The sequence below is a fragment of the Echinops telfairi genome, unplaced genomic scaffold, assembly GCF_000313985.2.
Source record: "Echinops telfairi isolate 266 unplaced genomic scaffold, ASM31398v2 ScPeMD7_7424;HRSCAF=8462, whole genome shotgun sequence".
Classification (NCBI taxonomy): Eukaryota; Metazoa; Chordata; class Mammalia; order Afrosoricida; family Tenrecidae; genus Echinops; species Echinops telfairi.
The window spans coordinates 81,477,723-81,496,839 of record NW_022111324.1 but is presented as its reverse complement, the minus strand read 5'-3'; the positions used below and the strand labels follow the sequence as shown (position 1 = coordinate 81,496,839).

The 19,117-nt window shown below is 35.0% G+C and overlaps 1 protein-coding gene across 4 annotated transcripts in view; it reads right to left on the bottom strand.

Moving 5' to 3' along the window:
- CDC42BPA (CDC42 binding protein kinase alpha) overlaps positions 1–19,117 on the bottom strand; it is a 303,883-nt gene that overhangs the window by 155,830 nt on the left and 128,936 nt on the right. For all 4 annotated transcript variants that reach the window (XM_045297994.1, XM_030887740.2, XM_004699965.3 and 1 more), the window contains exons 7-11: positions 16,080–16,280; positions 14,496–14,744; positions 10,620–10,699; positions 8,122–8,288; positions 2,415–2,537 (exon numbers count right to left, since the gene is read on the bottom strand). In XM_045297994.1, the coding sequence (XP_045153929.1) occupies positions 2,415–2,537; positions 8,122–8,288; positions 10,620–10,699; positions 14,496–14,744; positions 16,080–16,280 (820 nt within the window). The remainder of the gene's footprint in view (positions 1–2,414; positions 2,538–8,121; positions 8,289–10,619; positions 10,700–14,495; positions 14,745–16,079; positions 16,281–19,117) is intronic.

Below are 19,117 nucleotides of genomic sequence, written 5' to 3'. Positions count from 1 at the left end.
TTCGGTATGGATTATAACTCAATGTAAAGAAAACCAAAATTCTCCAAATGGACCAAAAGGCAACATCAAAGATTTTGTCTTGCTTGGACTCACAATCAATGCTCATGGAAACAGCAGTCAAGAGATCAAGCATGTTGTACTGAGTAGATCTGCTGCACAAGATCTCTTTAGAGTACTGAAAAGCCAGGATGATACTTTGAGGAATAAGGTGTGGCTGACACAAGCCACGGTATTTTCAATTGCCTCACATGCTTGTAAAAGGTGGACACCGAATAAGGAAGACCGAAGAAGAATGGATACATTTGAACTCTGGTGCTGGAGAAGAATATTGAAAGTACAGTGGACTGTTAAAAGAACACACTGATCTGTCTCTGGAGAACTACGGCCAGAGTGCTCCTTAGAGGCAAGGATGGTGAGACTTCGTCTTACATACTTTGGTCTTATTGTCAGGAGAGACGAGTCCCTGGAGAAGGACATCATGCTTGCTAAAGCAGTGAGGCAGTGAAAAACAGGAAGGCCCTGGATGAGATGGATTGATACAGTGGCGGCAACAATGAATTCAAGCATAGAAACAATTTTGAGACTGGCACAGGTCTGGGCAGTGTTTGGGTCACTGTTGTGCATAGGGTCACTATGGGTCAAAACCAACTAGATGGCACCAAAGAACAATGGAATTCTAAAATATTTTTCAATTACTTCCTGGATATTTATAGATAAGCCACTGTCAGCTCCTACTATATCCTGTGATGTCAGCTTACAGGGATTTTGATCCACTCAGGAGAAAATAAATTTTATAATTTTGTCACTTAAAATACAAAGCACTATATAATTAGTATATAGCAATAGATTCTTTAAAAAAATAAAAACTAATCTAGGAATTAATCAAGCAATCCAAGATCAGATAAGCTATCTTAAGATTTCTTGAACCTATATGACTACAAAAGGTCCCAGAGAGAGGGGAATAAGAGATCATTTATACAATATATAGGTTCTAAAAATATCAGTGGGAAGGGCAGTGGAAGGAATATATTATACTCATCATAAAAAAAATGAGGGAGCACTGCTGTTATTATAACTTCTTCTTTACAGAAAGTTGCAAGTGCCAGGAAGGCCAGTATTATAGACTAGAACTGAAACTATTCACTTAGAAAAACCTAGGAAAGCAGACTAAATCACAAAGACTTAGGCATAGGTAAACGTTAAGGTGAGTTTAAAAGAATATTACTTTTATTCTAGGGAGCCCTGGTGGGGTATGGATTACTTGTTGGTCTGCTAACCACAAGGTCAAAACAACCAAATGACTCCATGGAAGAAAGATGAAGACTTCTACTGCAGTAAAGATTAACAGTCTCAGAAAACCACAGGGTCAGTTTTACCCTGTCCTATAGAGTCATTATGATTTAAGACTGACTTGATGGTAGTGAGAGGGACCTTTATCCTACAGCAAGAGAAGCTTAAAATGAGACCTCATCTTGTTCCCCTCCAATAAAAGAATAAAAGTCAGATATCAGATACTTGAGATACCACATCCTAAAAGAAACAATATTCTAGAAAAAGTGTGCTCACTTCTGGGAGTCAGACAAATGCTAAAAGCCCTGTTTGGTAGAACATGTGTTCTCCAGATTATCTGCATCGCTAACTGCTTTACTCTTCTAGTTTTTGCTCACAGTTGTGTCTGTCCACCTAAAATTTAAAAAATCCTTCTATCGTGTATTTCTGACACATTCTCCTTATTCTGCCATTTTTAAGCACTTATCTGCTATACATTTACAGTTATGCATTTATTATTTGTTTTCTGTCTTCTATCCCTTATTCAGAGAGTATACTCTACAAGAGCAAAGATTTTTGACTGTGTAAGAGAGCCTAAAATAACACCTGTTACATATTTGTTGAGGGATAAATGAACATGTAGGCATTCATGCCAATTTTCATTAATTTAACTATAATTAACTTCAATAATGAATTATATGACAAAGGAAAAAACACTTTTCCAAGCCTGAAGCCTATATACTTGCAATTCCAGTGTTTATAGTGTCCTTCTTCCTTGACCCTAATACCTTTCCCTTATTCTAATATTATTTGCCAATTCCAATCCAATATCCCAAATTCAATTAAGTTTTCTAAAGAGTTATTCTAGCTCCACCAAATCAGATGTAGGTGTGCCTCCTAAAACAATTTTCATATTATCTTTGTTTATATTCTTGTTTATTATCATTTTTCACATGTATTACAATGATTACTTGTTTCTCAATGATATGAACTCTAACAGAGCAAAATTATTCTTACTTTATTTCCCGTGCTGGCATATGGCTTATACGACACAATACACGACAAGTATTCAAGGAATATTTTGTGAATGAATAAAAAAATTTTAATCTATGAAACTGAATTAATGATGAATCACAGAAATTTACCTGCTACTTTTTTCCTTAGTGTTTCAATTTCTTCTTTTAAATTTTTTATTTCTAAATCTTTGCTTGCTGTTAGTGGTCCATCAACAGTTGAATATTGTAGAGCTTGGACAGTCTGCGTTGACTCTTTAAAAGATGAAGAAAAGAAAGTAAGACATATGACCATACGCTAAATCTTAAAAACAATAGCAATACACTCCGTCCTACAGAAATCCTTATATATTTTTTTATCAACAAGTAACAAAACATGTACCTACTGGTAAAATTCATGTGTATATATTAAATGAACTATTACTCCATTTTAAATGCCTTTAAAATTATAAAATATATAGGAAAATACAGCTTTCAATATGTGGTATTTTGAATTACTAAGATGATTAACTTCATGCATTAATTTGGCTAGAATAGGATATCCAGGTATTTGGACAAATACGAATTTTGATGCTGTACTGAAATAGCATGTGCTTGAATCAGTTGACCTTAATTAAGGCAGATTACCTTTCATATTTTGGGTAAGATAAATCCAATCCGTTAAAGCTGTATGAGCAAAAAGGTGAATTTTCCTTTGGGTGTCCTGCCTCCAGTCTAGTAGACTTTTTGCCAGAGCTCCTTTACACTTCATATCCTCCCCACCATCTGACTTACAGACTTTGGGTTCCAAGACTGCAGGGATCTCCACTCTAGACTTTGGCCTGACCCAGGATTGTTACTCCGTGTATGTTTAAATGGCTCTTGTGACCAGTGTATCACTATAGAAAGGTTCTCTACTATGACACTTGTCATAGACTCATAGAGTGCCTTCAAAAAGAGGGCTGAACCAAAGCAGACTTCTGAGGACATCTGCTGCTGGGCTGGTTAAAATTCAGGGTGGAGAGGTCAACTAGTAAGGTTAATGGTGACTAATTTTGGTATTCAAAAGGGGTAATTTTAATAGATTTTCTTGAGGGATACGGCATGATCATGGGGGCTTATTAGGATAAAGTAAGAAAATTAAAAATTACACTGGTGAGAAAAAGGTGATGAAAGTTGTACCAAGTATATTTTTAGGAGCGTTACTACTAATAATTTTGGGTGGAGGAAAGTGTACCAAGAGCCAGATGGATAAATAAACTTTTAAACTTAGATATAATACAAAGGTTCTTGGGTGGCAGAAACACTTTCCCCTTAGCTGCCAACTAAAAAGCTGGTAGTTCAAATTTACCCAGTGGTGCCACAGGAGAAAGGCTTTTGTAGATCTGCTTACACAGATTACAACCAAGCAAACTTCAGGGAGCTCAGTTCTACTCTGTAACACATGGGCTTGTCAGGAGTCAGGATCCATTTGACAGCCAACAACAAAGACATATTTTTACATATCATAGGTTGATCCATGCTGTACATATGAGAGGGGGTAACCCAAAATAAAACAGACCCCCAGCTATGTATTTAATTTTTTTTTAAACACAATCTTAACATCTTCAAACATCCAAAGTACTCTCCATTACACTTAATACATTTGTCAAATCTGTGATTCCATTCTTGGACACACTTTTCTAACTCCAATGTTTAGATGGCTGACAGAATGTACCTCATTTTTTTTCTTCACCTCTTCTGTGTCATCAAATTGCTATGCTTTCATGTCCCTCTTCATTTGTGGAAACAAAGAGTTTACACAGACCAAGGTCAGGTGAGTAAGGTGCATGGGCAAGAGAGCCACGCTGTATTTTGCCAAAAACTGGTACACTGAAAAGGTTGTGGTGGCAAAAGCAGTCCCCTGTCTGCTACAGAGCAGGCCTTTTTTGTCAGATACTGTTCTACAATCTTTTCAGAACCTCTAAATAGAAAGCTTGATTAACAGTCTGACCTAGTAGAACTAACTCCCAATGTACTATCCCCCTCACATCAAAAAAAAATGAGCATCATTTTGGGGGAGTACTCCCCCTCATATTTCCATAGTTTATTTTATATAAAACATTTAATTTAATTTAATTTAATTTAAAATAAACTATTGAAAGATATACAGCATGGATGAATTCTGTTTATTTTTACTGTAAAAATGAACCAATGAAATAGATATGGCATGGCTGAATCTCAAAAACAACATTTTGAATGAAAGAAAGCACCAAATACACTTATATGATTTCATTTTATATGAAACTCAAGAATAGGTAACATTAATTGTGATAGTCATAAGATTAGTGTTGCTAGGTTACAAACTGGAAAGGGACATTAGAAAAACCTATCACAGGCTGCAAATGTTCTACATTATGATCTGAAGGTCACCTGGGTGTACTTATACATACACATTTATTGGGTTCATGCTTACAAGTAGAGCATTTTATAGTAATACAAGTAGCCCTTGTGTTATATGAATCCTCATAAAATCCTCATCCCTGTGCTATTTCTGTAAGCAAGCTATGCTGTGCATTTAATGTGCGGACAAGTTATTTACATGGGTGCATTATTTGTAAGGGGAAATGTTCCTTATACATTTTACTGTATGTACATTATATCACAATTTAAAAGTCAAAATGAATAAAATAAAAATTGAGATCTAAAGGGTAAGTAAAACCATTCCTCCCTATCAACATAATTAGGTTATGAAGTCATTATGTAGAAATCAGCATTACGGACAAATAGAGCACATCTTTCTCAGATGACAAAATGCAAAATGTCTATATCAACACTTAACTGCAAAATCACTGAGAATCATGGCCTAGCCAAGTTAACAGATAATCTTAACCATCACAGTAAGCGTCATCATCACCTTATACTTTAGTGTTGGTTATCCCCAGACTACGCTGCTAATGTGGAATAATTCAGATAATACATTTAACCACTTACTGAGAGTCAAAAAAATAGTCTGTTACATTGATTTTTGTGGCGTGTTTTTTTACCCACTACAAAACCACAACAAAAACTAAACCCACCTCTGTCAAGTAGCTTCTGACTCATGGTGTCCTGACATAGGGTTTCCAAGGCTGTAAATCTTCAGGGAGCAGACCACCTCATCTTTCTCCACCAGATCAGTTGGTTGGTCTCAAACAGTGACCTTGAAGCTAGCAGTCCGAGGCTTACCCAGCACTGCTACCAGGGATCCTTTTTTTACTCACTAGCCCTGATAGCATAGTGACTACACATTGGGTTGTAATCTACAAGGTCAGCAGTCGAGATCACCAGCTGTTCTGCAGGAGAAAGACGGGGCTTTCTAATCACCTCAAGATTGCAGTCTTGGAAACTCACGGGCAGTTCTACCCTGTCCTGTAGGATCACGATGAGTTGGTATCAACTCGATGACAGTGAGTTTGGTTTTGGGTTTTTAAGATCTCTTAAAATAGTATTAGTAGTGTGCTTACATGATTGGAAAACTTTAACTTTTTCTTAAGAGCTCGAAATTATTGATTTGTATACACACTCCTTTATACATAAATTAATAAAATGAGTTGAATATTACATTTTTATTTTAAAGAAAATAAGGCAGGAAAGTAGTATGATGAATGCCAGGGATGGAAATGAGATTTGTTTTTTTCATTGTTTTTAGGAAAGGTCTCAATGATAAGATGACTATCAAAGGAAAAACATCTAAAGGCAGGGAAATAGCTAATAATGATTTGATGTTGTACCTGGCTAGTGTAAGGAACAGCAAGAAACCCAAGGTAGCTAGAGAAATAAAAGTACGTGATATCAAAAAAGCAGTATAAGGCCTGATCAGTTATGGTCTGAAGCCACTGAGATAAGTTTAGCTATTAATGTGAGATGGAAAACCATGAGGATAAAGATAAATCAGCAAAATTCAATTATATAAGTTATGTTCCTTCTGAGCTTGATGGCCGCTTGATTACCTTCAAGGCTTTAAGACCCCAGACGCTATACCTTTTGATAGCGGTGTCAAAGGGATCAGGTATAAGGCATCATCAGAACAAAAAATCTTACCATAGTGAATGATGGGGGGAGTGCGGAGTAGAGATCCAAAGCCCATTAGTAGGCCACTGGAGATCCCCTTGCAGAGGGGTCTCGGGGAGGAGATGAGCCAGTCAGGGTGCGATGTAACAACGATGAGAAATACAACTTTCCTCTAGTTCCTAAATGTTTCCTCCCCGCTCCCACTACCATGACTCGAATTCGACCTTGCAAGTCTGGCTAGACCAGAGGATATACACTGGTACTGATAGGAACTGAAAATACAGGGAATCCAGGACGGATGAGCCCTACAGGACCAGTAGTGTAAGTGGCGAAACAGGGAGGGTAAAGGGAGAATGGGCAGGAAAGAGGGAACCGATTACAAGGAACTATATGTGACCTCCTCCCTGGGGGACAGACAACTGAAAAGTGGGTGAAGGGAGACGTCGGACAGGGCAAGATATGACAAAATACTAATTTATAAACTATCAAGGGCTCATGAGGGACGGGGGAGAGGGGAGGGAGGGGGAAAATGAGGACCTAATGTCGGGGGTTTAAGTGGAGAGAAAATGTTTTGAGAATGATGTACAAATGCGCTTTACACAATTGATGTGTGTATGGATTGCGTTAACAGTTGTATAAGCCCCTAATAAAATGTTAAAAAAAATAAGTCATGTTCAATAGGCTTACTTGGTAGTTATGTTGAAAACATAATGTAGAAAGGCAGGGGAAACCAGTTCAGAAGGTAATGCAGAAACACAGATGTGAATTAATGGAGTTTTGTCCCACAGTGATTGGAAACATTTTCAATTTTAATGGTGCTGACAGTATTTGCTGATAGATTAGATGAGAGGACGTATATGGTTTCTTTAAAATTCTGCAGTTTTAGGTCTGAGCAAATGAAATCATAAAGTAATCTGGGTGCTCATTGAGAGGTCAAAGAGTTAAAGAAAAGTCAGAAATTTTTAGGACAGACTTTTAAGGAAAAAGAAAACCAGGAAAGCAAGCTGTTCAAGAAGCCAAACGAAGAAACTTTTCAGGAGGATATAAGCAAATAGGTTCAATGCTGCTGATAGGTTAAAAGATTGAGAAATTTGCACTGGATTTTGCACATACACTGTGCACTGTTGGGCAGCATCCAGAGCCCATGTAAAATTAGTAAACATGATTATAAAATGACATTTGTCAGTATATTACTTGTTTTAGGTTAGCTACCTTAAATCACAGTTACAGATGCACAATTGTGCATAAACAAAGCAAGTTACTGCCAAGGGAGTTTGGCAACAGAAAGAAGAAGAGCAATGCCGTTGAGAGTAGATGATTAAGGAATAATGTTGGAAGAATGGGAGTTAGCTTGCAAATTAGGAGCTGGAAATTTTATCTTGTTGAAGGAGGGCTTTTTTGAACCTGAGATTAGTGTTTTAATTCCTGTAATCTCAAGATAGATCTTGCTTCTATGGTGAGGAATAGGTGAGTTAATGGTACAGAAAAAGATCGCTGAAAGTGAGCCATGAGAAACTGAAAAGAGTATCAAAGGGTTCATCTATGTGTATTTTTAAGTCACCAAATATTGAAGTCTTATAGTTCATTTTTCTCTCTTCAGAAATATAATTCATTCTCACACATTTATATGCATACATAATACCCAATAGAAACAAATGCTACTTTTTGTCATGGTTTACTGTTAACCGTATATTTAGCATTTGCTTTTTCTTGACTTACTAAAAGAATTAATTTTCAAGACAAAACAAACACTTGTAATAAACAGTTCATAACACTATAACTGAGTCCAATACAAAAACGGAAAGAAAGCATCTTTAAAATACATTACCTTGGAGCTTTCTACTAAGCTCCAATTTTTCCTGTTCGAGGCGTTTAATTCTTCTTTCATACGCTTCAGTTGCTAAGTTGTTATCTAGAGTCCGTTGGACACTTACATCAAGATCTAGTGAGGTGGGACCAGCTGTAACTCTTAAACTGCTCCGATCAGAAAGAGCACTGAAGAAGAGAAACATTATTGAGTCATGTTGACATGAAAACATTTGAAGAAAAAAAAGATAAGGATAAAATGTCTGAAATGAAATTGTTCGTTCCTTTAAGACATAAATCTATCTCATTACAGGGAGCTACATGATTGCAAAAGTCATTTGCAAAGCCATGTAAACTAATTAACAGAGAATTTCTTAAAATGAATAACAATTTGGAACACTTTGACCATGTTATCAGAGTCATAAGCACTATCTACAGTCTTTCTAGCCAGAATTTGAAATTCCAAAGTGAAGTATGTTCTTCAATTCAATGCAGTTTTTGTATCATACTACCAGGTGGCAGTAGGAGCACCTGAGATTGCTGATCATGAATTTGAAGCAAGAATGATTTGAACACTTCCCTTATTCCATCTGTATAGGCATAGGCAGAGAACTAGGTTTGAACAATAAATGCTGACCTTGTTGTTAGTGGTATTGCTAAGTGCCATTGATTCAGTTCTGACCCACAGGGATCCTAATGCACAACAGAAGGAAACATTGCCTGATTTCATGTCATCCTCTCAACGATTGTTCCCATCCTTGAAGCTCAATGTTGGAGCCAACAATGACTTTGCTGACTTAGCAAAGCAAAAGCACTGTTTGGGTAATAATTAGGATGCTAACCCAAATGTCAGCAGTTTGAACCCACCAGCCGCTCCGCAGGAGAAAGATGAGGAAACAAAAGTTTAAGTCTTGAAAAACCTGTGGAGCAGGGTTTTGTTTGTGGTTATGTGTTGGGCTTCTTTCTACCTGCCAAGTCTGCAGGTTGAAACCACCAGCAGCCCCACAGGAGAAAGACATGGCTTTCTACTCTGATAAGGAGTTACAATCATGGGAGCTACAAAAATAGGAGCAGTTCTATACTGCTTTTTATAGGTTTCCTATGAGGCAGAATTGATTTGATGCCAGTGAGTTTGGTTCTCATAGGGTCCGAATCAAGTTAATGGCAGTGGTTTGGGATTGGCACAACAAACATAACAATGAAAAATGGTGACGGGAATTCAGGTGATACACATTAGTGTTCAGTGCTGCAAATCTGTTCTTGAGATTTTCTCTAAGTTTAGATGGGCTACACTCTAAAATTATGTGACTACACTATTAAATTTGGCTCTCATGGATTTGTTTTAATTTTCTTCATCTTTGACTTGCACTGGAATATTAGCTATGGAGGGTCTCTTCCAAAGTCGGCCCTAGTCTTGTTTTGGCTTATGATAGTGATTGTCTCCATGATCTCTTCTGATAGACGGACTCAATTTGATTGTTCTCATTTCCTTTTGGTAAATGCTGTGTATATGCTGCTAAAAATTTTTTTTAAATGAAGAAATCAATAGCATTTGTCAAATTCTACAAGATACCTCCATATTTTCCAACTAGTAATCCTCCCTCTTTGTTTATAACTTTCACATTTAAGTCGCCAGTGATTTTCAATGCATCTAGACTCATGTTTGATCAATTTAAGGCTTAAAAAAGTTGAGAGAATTCTTCAATTTCTTCATCACTAGCATTTGTGGCTTTTATATCACTTTAAATAATAGTATTAAGTGTACTTCCTTGTAACTATACAGATATTATTACAGCACAGACAGCATTATACTTCAAGATAGATCTTGAAATATTATTTTAGATTACTAATGTGATGCCATTCTTTGAACTTGTCATTCTTGGCGTAGTACACCATAGACTGTGTGATTCAAAGAGGCTAATACTGTCTACTTTAGCTCACTAATGTCTAGCATCACATCTATCTCATTTGGACAGCCACCATTTTCATAGACTCACACTACACAATTCCACATTCTAATTTTTAATGGATTTTTCCAGGCATTTCTTCTCATTTTGAGTCATGAGCAAATTAAGGCGCCCAAAGCTTTATTCCATTCATATCATTAAAGTCCACTCTGATTTGAGGAAGCAGTTCTTCCCCAGTTAGATTTTCAGTGCTTTCTAACCGGAGGGGCTCATTGTCCAGCACTATATCCCACACTGTTCTGTTGCTATTCGTAAAGTTTTCAGTGAATAATACCACAGAAATGAACTGCCTATTCCTGCTTCCTACTGTGTTCTGTTCTGAAAGTTCTGCTGAAACTTGTTCACCATGGGTGACTGTAATGATATTTGAAATACCTGTGGCATAGCTTCTTACATCATGGAAACATGCAAGCCACCACAGTATGACAAACTGATAGACAAGTGAGGACTTTTTCTAGTAGGATCATCAAATAATTTTTAAAACCCTCTTACACATTTGTGCTTCATTTTAATTTTTTTTAAATTGTAAAAAAATTTCATATTTGAAACTTACCAGCTACTAGTATATGTAAAACCAACAAATGGCAGATGGTGGCCAGAGAATGCAGCATGTGTTGGTGGGGGCATTGTTTCCTAAGGAAAAAAAAGGAAAGCATCTGGTAAGTAACAGGTAGTGATCACAAGTAGGCTGAGCTATAAATATTTTCTGTTAATAGACACATGTATATATGATTGTCCAAATGTTGAATCTTATCTGTCTTGAATATGGCACTATACTATGAAAAAGTATATAGCATTAAGATAAAAACGCACAGTATAAAACCTTTGGGTTTCCTAGACTGTGGATCTTTACAGGAGTACACAGTATTATCTTTGTCCAGTGAAGTGGCTATTGGGTTTGAATTGCCAACTATAGCAGCCAATACCTACCCTACAATATACAAAGTCTGATATTGAATAAAAATCAAAGTTCAAATTAAGAGAATTATAAAATAGAACAAGAAATTTAAGAACTGATACGTTTTATTCTTAATTACCTAAATTTTAACGTAACTCATTTATTTATCATAGAGGTTAACAAATTATGCGGCCCTGTTTCTGTATTGTCTACAAGGAAAAGTGGTATTTAAATGTTTAAAAAGTTGTAAAACAGAGAAGCAGCAGCAGAGACAACATGTGGCCCCAAAGCCTGAAAAGAAAAGGTGTGCTGACGACTTATTTAGAGAAAAGTAGTAATTCATTCCCAGTAAAATTATATAAGAAATAATTACAGCGTATGAAATTACAAAATCTCCCAGAAGGAACTATTAAAATTTTTATTCCCTTTGTTTTCTAATATATGTGAGAAATCTATACCTTAAAAAAAAATCATAGTAATACTGTTTATACTGACTGTGTACTAAGTATTATATAATTATAGTAATAATATATTGACTACCCTGGGATTCTCGGGAATCACTCTTGACATAAGCAAAATAATGCCAAGATAATCTTAATGTGTTCACCATTAGTACTCATCATTATTTATTATCCTATTAAAATATACAGTTTCACACAGGATAAAGTAGGCATTTCAAAAGAAAATAGTCAATATACACTAATGTTCACTAAGAAATCCTGGCTTGTTTCTAATTAATTAAAATCGTAATATTTATCAAGTAGAGGAGAAGGAAAAACATTTTACGTTTTATAATAGATTAAACAATCCACAAACAAATAAACCATTACATTAAAAGACTAGTGAAAATTAAAGAAAATTTTATAAAATTTGTTTTAAAAGTTTATTTTAAAAATTAAGTCAATGTATTTAATAAACTTATCAAACTTAAAAAGTTTTATTATCATCTAATTCTAAAAATTTAGTTGGCTGACTTTATTGAATTTTTAAAGTTATGTACATATAAACCCCAAACCAAACTCATTTGATTCCTACTCAGAGCAACCCGATATATTAGAGTGGACAGCCTCATGTTTGTCCTGTGAAGTAGCTAATGTGTTTGAAACACTGACATTAGCAGCACAATGCCTAACCCACAACATACAATGTCTGGTACTGAAAACATACAAATATGTTTAAATGCATAAAGATAGACTCTCGTCCACCCTTGTTCTCTAATCACTCACTTCATTCCAGAAGTAAATCGTTAGTATTGGTTTTTAAATTTTCTATTCAAGGAGATTTTAAAAACAGCTTTATTAAAGCATAATTGAGAAATGAAAATATACATAAGTATATAATCTAATATTTTTATTAAATTTATATGACTGTGCAACAATTATCACAAGCTCTTCTAGCCATAAACATAAATTTAATATTCCCACTAAATGACCTTTCACTCATTGTATCATATGATTCAGACTGTGAGTGATTGCCATCTTGCAGAGTATCAGGTGAACCATTTAGAAGTAAGGGGCGGAAGGTCACTACTAGAAAGAAGGTGAGCCAGCAGTGGAAAGTGTCTTTCAGACCTTACACCTGGTTTGGCCTTCTCTGCTGGATCTCTATTTGATTTCAACAGCTTCTGAAGCCTTAGGAATAAAAAGGATCCTTTGTATGGAAATGTGAATTTTGAATTTGGACGTAATGAGTACTCACAACTAATGAGGCATTTCCCTTCATGTAGTGAGTTCAGGGGGCCATTGGAACAAACAGAAGAACCCCAGGACATAAGGGACTATATGAAGGGGAGAAGGTGTCAGCTAATGATAGAGAAGACCGAGTCATAGCTAGTTTGTAAAAGTGGGACATTTGTGACATACAACCTCTCCCTTCTTGGAACTAATCTTGTGTTAATTTTCCTATAAGAAATTTTTCCAACATAAGCCAATTTAAAAAGACTTCTTTACCCATGTACCAATATGTAGAGAAGTCTTTCTTGAACGTCCATCTCCAGACAACCACTAATCTGTATCTTTCTCTATAAATTTGCCTTTTCTGAAAAATAAATGAAACTTATTCAAATATTTTATTCATTTAAAAATTTGGTTATTTGTCTTACCATTCAGTTTTAGCTGTTCTTTATATAGTCTAATCTTTCATGACTTCTTTCATGTGTTACATTTTTGAGGTTCACACAAGTTTAATCCATTTTTCAGTTGTCGATTCCTTTTTAATGTTGAACAGTAAGTATTCCAGTGTGTGTGTATCATATTTTGATTGGCATGTAAACTGTTTCTAGATCTAAAGATATGTGGGCATATATTTTCTATTCTCTTGTATATAGCTAGTAGTAAAATTGCTGTGTCAGAGAGCAAGTTTATACTTAACTTTTTTTTTTCTTAACAGACAAGGAACCTTTTGCCAGAACCTTAAGGACAGCCTTATTTCTTTACTTTAAAAACTTTAAGGTTTCTTGAAACACAATTCATATCATATGGTTTAAACAATATTTGTGCAATCATCATTACAATAAACTTTGGAACATTTTCTTCTTTCTTGAACTTGTCATTATTGGCTACCCAAACCTCCCCCCACCTTCCTTGTTATAACTCCAAGAAACTATTAATCCAGTTACTGTCTCTAAAGATGTACCTATCCTGGATTTCATATAAAGAAAACATACAAAAACAATGAGAAAAAGCAAACAAACGAATAACCATAATAAAACAGAAAAACTCTTGTTGAAAGATAACAGAAAATGATAAAAACCAGAGCCAATTTCATACTGTAAAAAGGGAAAAGAAGTGGCAAGGTGTTAAATTTTAAGCTAACTACATCTACATTAGTTCACTTTACAATGTACTCTCTCTGACAGCAAGGCTATTCAGATCCCTGGTCAAAGGTCAGAGGTAATTTACTAGAGGCTTCATCTGTGTGGTCACTCTACAAATAGATTTTGGACTTTTCACTATCACCCCTAGCCTTCTGCAAACTAGGTGCTCATAATTTAAGCTCTTAGACTGTTTTCCCCTCCAGTCGTGGATTTTATTATTTACAATCCTTCGATCATACAGGCTGGTGTGCTTCTTCCGTTTTAATTTAGCTGTCACCTCACTGATCTTTTCATGAGGGCAAGTATCTAGTAGGGCCACACCATAAGAATGAATTGCTCTCAGATTAGGCCTATGATTAATTGTACACTCATAATCCATTCATAGATCTGTGGCTTATATATGTCCCTGGTGCACTTCATAGACATCATTATCCTTTCCAAACTGACCATTCTATACTATTATCAACAATTTATGAAGATGAGTTTTGGCATATACACATCTCACCAATTGATATTAATTTAATTAAGTCTTTGAATTTTAATTTTGCTCCTAGTTATAAATTATTATGTTTATGCCAGTTGACCCTCTAATTTTTAAATTTATGATAGACTAAGAACCAGAATCCATAAAATCATTTGAAAGGTTCATAAAATTATTTAGGAATTATATTAAAGAGAAACAGAGAGAAGGAACATTTTCACAATGCCATACTTACAGAATTCTTTAAACAATCATCGTCCACATCAAAATTTGATGTATCTGTTGGGCTACTAACTTCTGGAATATAAGGTGCTTCACAGTTTTGAATATTATCCCAGTCAATGTCACTGAAAAATGGGTGTTTCTTAAAGTCTTCTATTCCATTTTGACCAAGTCTGTGTTCTCTGCTACAAATGAGTCTTCGAATAAGGTCCTTAGCATTTTCTGACACATCAGTCACTTGGGCTGGAAACTGAAACCTCTCCTAAATGGAGAATAATGACAAGTATAAAACTTAGTTTAACGGGTTTATTCTTCTTCTTAGAAGTACATTTTTTTCATAAATATCTAATCAGTGTCTCCTGGTACAAAGCACTGGTACTAAAGGGGAGATAGAGCTGAATGAGAACAGACACTTTTCCTTAAAAACCTTAAATTCCATATATGAAACTTGCATGTGCATGCCTAATTCATACCACACATTGTATTATAATAAACAAGTTAAATATTAAAATAGTTTAAACAGTTATTAAGATTGAAAAGGAATAGATTCAAACTGGTGAAATTTCAGTCAATATTTCAAGAGAGTATAGATGACCAATAATATTATGTCATAACACTAATATACACACACACAATTGGCAAGCTCCCACAAATATATCATGAAATAACAAGTTAAACAGGTTAATTATCATCCTTCTTATTCCTATCTATAAGTCCCAAGTTTTTACAACTGTTCACAATCTTACGAAACTGAAAAATTAAAACTTTTCCTCCTTTTAATCTGTTTGGTAACAAACGGAATAGAAATCAGTTGTTTACAGTAATATGAGTATAATAATATGAAAAGTGATATATTCTTAGACATAAAGTAGATATTATTGTCTCAGTAATATGAACAACTTATTTCTATTTCACTTGTTACCAAACAGATTAAAATTTTATTTAATAAATCATTCCTGTGGTGCATTTAGATTATTTCCAGTGTTTTGTAATCATTTAGAAATATTGAAATATGTATCACTGTATACACTTTGACCAAATATTTTAATGCAGATTCCTAGAACTGAAATTGTGTAATCAAACATCCCAACCATTTTAATTCAGCTATATATACATACTGAAAAAATTCTTAACAGTCACCAAACTATATTCCTATCCGCAGTGTGTAAGACTTCATTCTGATCTTACTGCATTATTTTTCTTTTCTTTATGTCAAGTTGACAGGGAAAAACAACACACCTCATTCTTAATTTATATTTCAATTATTATTAAGGGTGATAATTTTTATCTATATTTAGCCATTATTATACATATACTTTAATATATAATGCTGTATAAGTTTCTTATAATATTATTCAATCATCTTAGTGGGGAGACCATTACATTTCTTTTTTATTTTAAAAACCTGATAAAATACATGAGAAGTTACAACTAATAATCGTATGCATAATTTGATTTTTGATTAATGCCAGTCATGTTGCGATATGCATAGCTATGTGAATTTCTACTGTTTTTAGAAGAAATCTTATTTTAAGATTATCATATTTTTATTTTATGCATTATTTATATCAATTTGAAAGACAAAAGATATACTAACTTTGTGATTCATAATTTTTCCATAGGTCTCCACCAGAGATTCTGCATAAAATGGTGTTTCTCCATAAAGCATTTCATACATACAAACCCCCAAAGACCACCAATCACACTCAGGGCCATATTTGCCTTTCCCATCTTCCATTGCTTGAAGAATTTCAGGAGAGATATAATCTGGGGTTCCAACAGCTACTGACGACTGGACCTGAAGAGGTTTACATTTTTGGACAGCTATTAAAATATTTTCAAATAAAAACAATTTATTAATGTAAAAAGTTAATTTATTCTTAGACATAAAGTAGATATTATTATCTCATTTCATTTTTGTATTTATCTCAATTTAGTTCCCTTGCGCACATAAGTTAAATTGTACATAATATTCACATGAATAGATTTCCAGATTTTATAATGATAAAGAACTTTTATCATTCTGTTACTTAGTCTCATACATTTAGGGAAACAAACTGATTTAAGTTCTAGAGCTATTAACAAAAACCAGAATATTTGGTTTAGTAAATTCTTATTATTGATATTTATCTGTCTGACTAATACATACAAAGACAACTATGGAAAATTTACCATTAATTAAGGGGGAGAAACCTGACATACAGGCAAGTATATATGAAGTGTTGAAAAAAAAAATTCACCTTAAAATACAAACAAAAACAACGTAAGAAAATAACTGTCAACACTATACCACAAACATTCTCAGTAAAACAGGGCAGAAGTCAGCATAAAAATGATAAGAGACAAGGAAAGATATTAGGAGGAGTGAAGAGTTCAAGGCAAAATATGTAAATGCTGTTATATACCCAATCCTACAATAACAATAGTCTATGACTAGATGCACAAGATAGATACACAGGCTCAATGGATGTGGCACGGAGAGCAGGACTATTCACATGGATATACGTTTGACAGAGGATATCTGTACTTGGGTATTTACGTTTGCTACAAATATATCTAAAACGATTTTATAACAAATAGAGAGCAAAGTTATGTAAAATTCTTAGACATAACCAAACACCTTTATGGAATAAGTAACTGAGTGTGGCAGCAAAGGACCACAGTCTTGGGAAGACCCAAGGCCAACTAGCATACACAGTCCACAAGACATCCATCTTTAGTGAGTACAAACTGATGTATTAAAGTTCATGTGTGATCATTCAGGGTGCATATGTCCAAGGAAAAGAAGAGTGAAGAAAACAGAAGACACATGGAAACAAACGAATAGTCTAATGGGCTAAAAATCCATGTGAATATCAACCTTTATGATGGTGAGGCAAAGAGAATTAGACAGTATCAAACTACCATTACCAATTATTCTAAAAGGGATCACATTAAAATCTCCTTGATGGGAGAAAAATATGGAACAATACTCAAAATCTAAAGGACCAGATGTACTAGTTGGATAGAGAATGGTCGAATTCCCAAGATTGGAACCCTTAGTCACCCTGCAGGTCTGGAAATGAATTCACTTCCATGGCCCTATGCTCAGCTAAGTAATAGGTCTATAAGGGGAACAAAAACACTCGGGAGGTACACAAAGCTTAGAATAATCAAATATTTCAGATCAAAAGGGCAACATTTATCCAAGAACAAAGTTCAAAGGGTTAGAAGGAAGAATAGAAACAGGAAACAGTGAGGAAGTGGGATGAGTGATATGTAGTGTGGAAATTGCTCTCAATGCCATGAAACAAAATGCATTGGACTGTTGAGTACAAAACTGATCTCTTCCATCACCTTTTTTTTCAATTATGAGAAGGGGCAAAGTACATCATTCAAATGATAAAATCCTAAAAGAACAGTTGAGAATTCAAATATGGCAGGTTATATAGAAATGAGAAATTAAGTAGCTAAAAAAGATCCTAGATGTCTATTTTTTAAAAAGCATTTTAATGCAGGCCTGTACAACTATTATCAGAATCCATACATATAGATGTCTATCTTAAACGGTATTCTACAGTAATAGAAAATGAGCCCTAAAGTAACATATTAAAAATGAGCCTTCTAAAAGTACTCTATCAAACTTGTTAATATTCTGGATTTTCTAGACTAAATTACCATGATTAATAATCAGGATAGACCCTCTATTTGACAACACTGTTAACTATTTAAAAAACTCTTTGTGGTGCTGTGAATTACTTCATATGGTTCTCTTATAAATAGCTTTAAAAATTCCCACCAAATGACTGGGTGGAATCATGGGAATATGTGCATAAAATTCTTAATATGGAGACTGGCCAATTTAGCAGTCAAACTAGGTATAAAATGAACCATCTCAAAAGCAGGTGGAGGGATCTCACAAGAACAAGGAGCCAGGAGTGGAGTGCATCCTTTGTGCTAAGATCCTATAAGCTGAACCTCCTCAATCTGAGGGACAGTGCTGTGACATCAGAAGAGCAGCAGGAGTGGGGGACAGGAGTAACAGCAACAGAAGCAAGAGCTAGAGCATGAGCCAAATCTGTGAGTGAGCTGTTTTGTTTTTTTTAATCATTTTAGTGGGGGCTCATACAATTCTTATCACAATCCATACATACATCCATTGTGTCGAGCACATTTGTACATTTGTTGCCATCATCATTCTCAAAACATTTGCTTTCTACTTGAGCCCTTGATATCAGCTCATTTTCCCCTTCACCCCTCCTTCATGAACCCTTGAAAATTTATAAATTATTATTATTTTGTCATATCTTACACTGTCCGATGTCTCCCTTCACCCACTTTTCTGTTCTCCATCCCCCAGGGAGGAGGTTCTATGTAGATTCTTCTTAACTCATACAGTGAGAAAAGTTGAGTGTCTTTGGGCATAAGGCTTACATGTGAACTGGGTTGCCTAATCAGGGACACTTAATCAGTGTAGCTACGTTTGCCCACCCATGCAGCTAGAGCAGAGTGCTTTGCAGCTGAGACTTATGACAGAGTAGAGTCCTTGTGAACATTTATCCGCAGCTTTCAATGAGCTTTGGACCACTTGCTTGAGCAGGACAGAAACTAGGGGCTGAGAAGCCGAGTAGAAAAGAGGGATGTGCCTGCTCCACA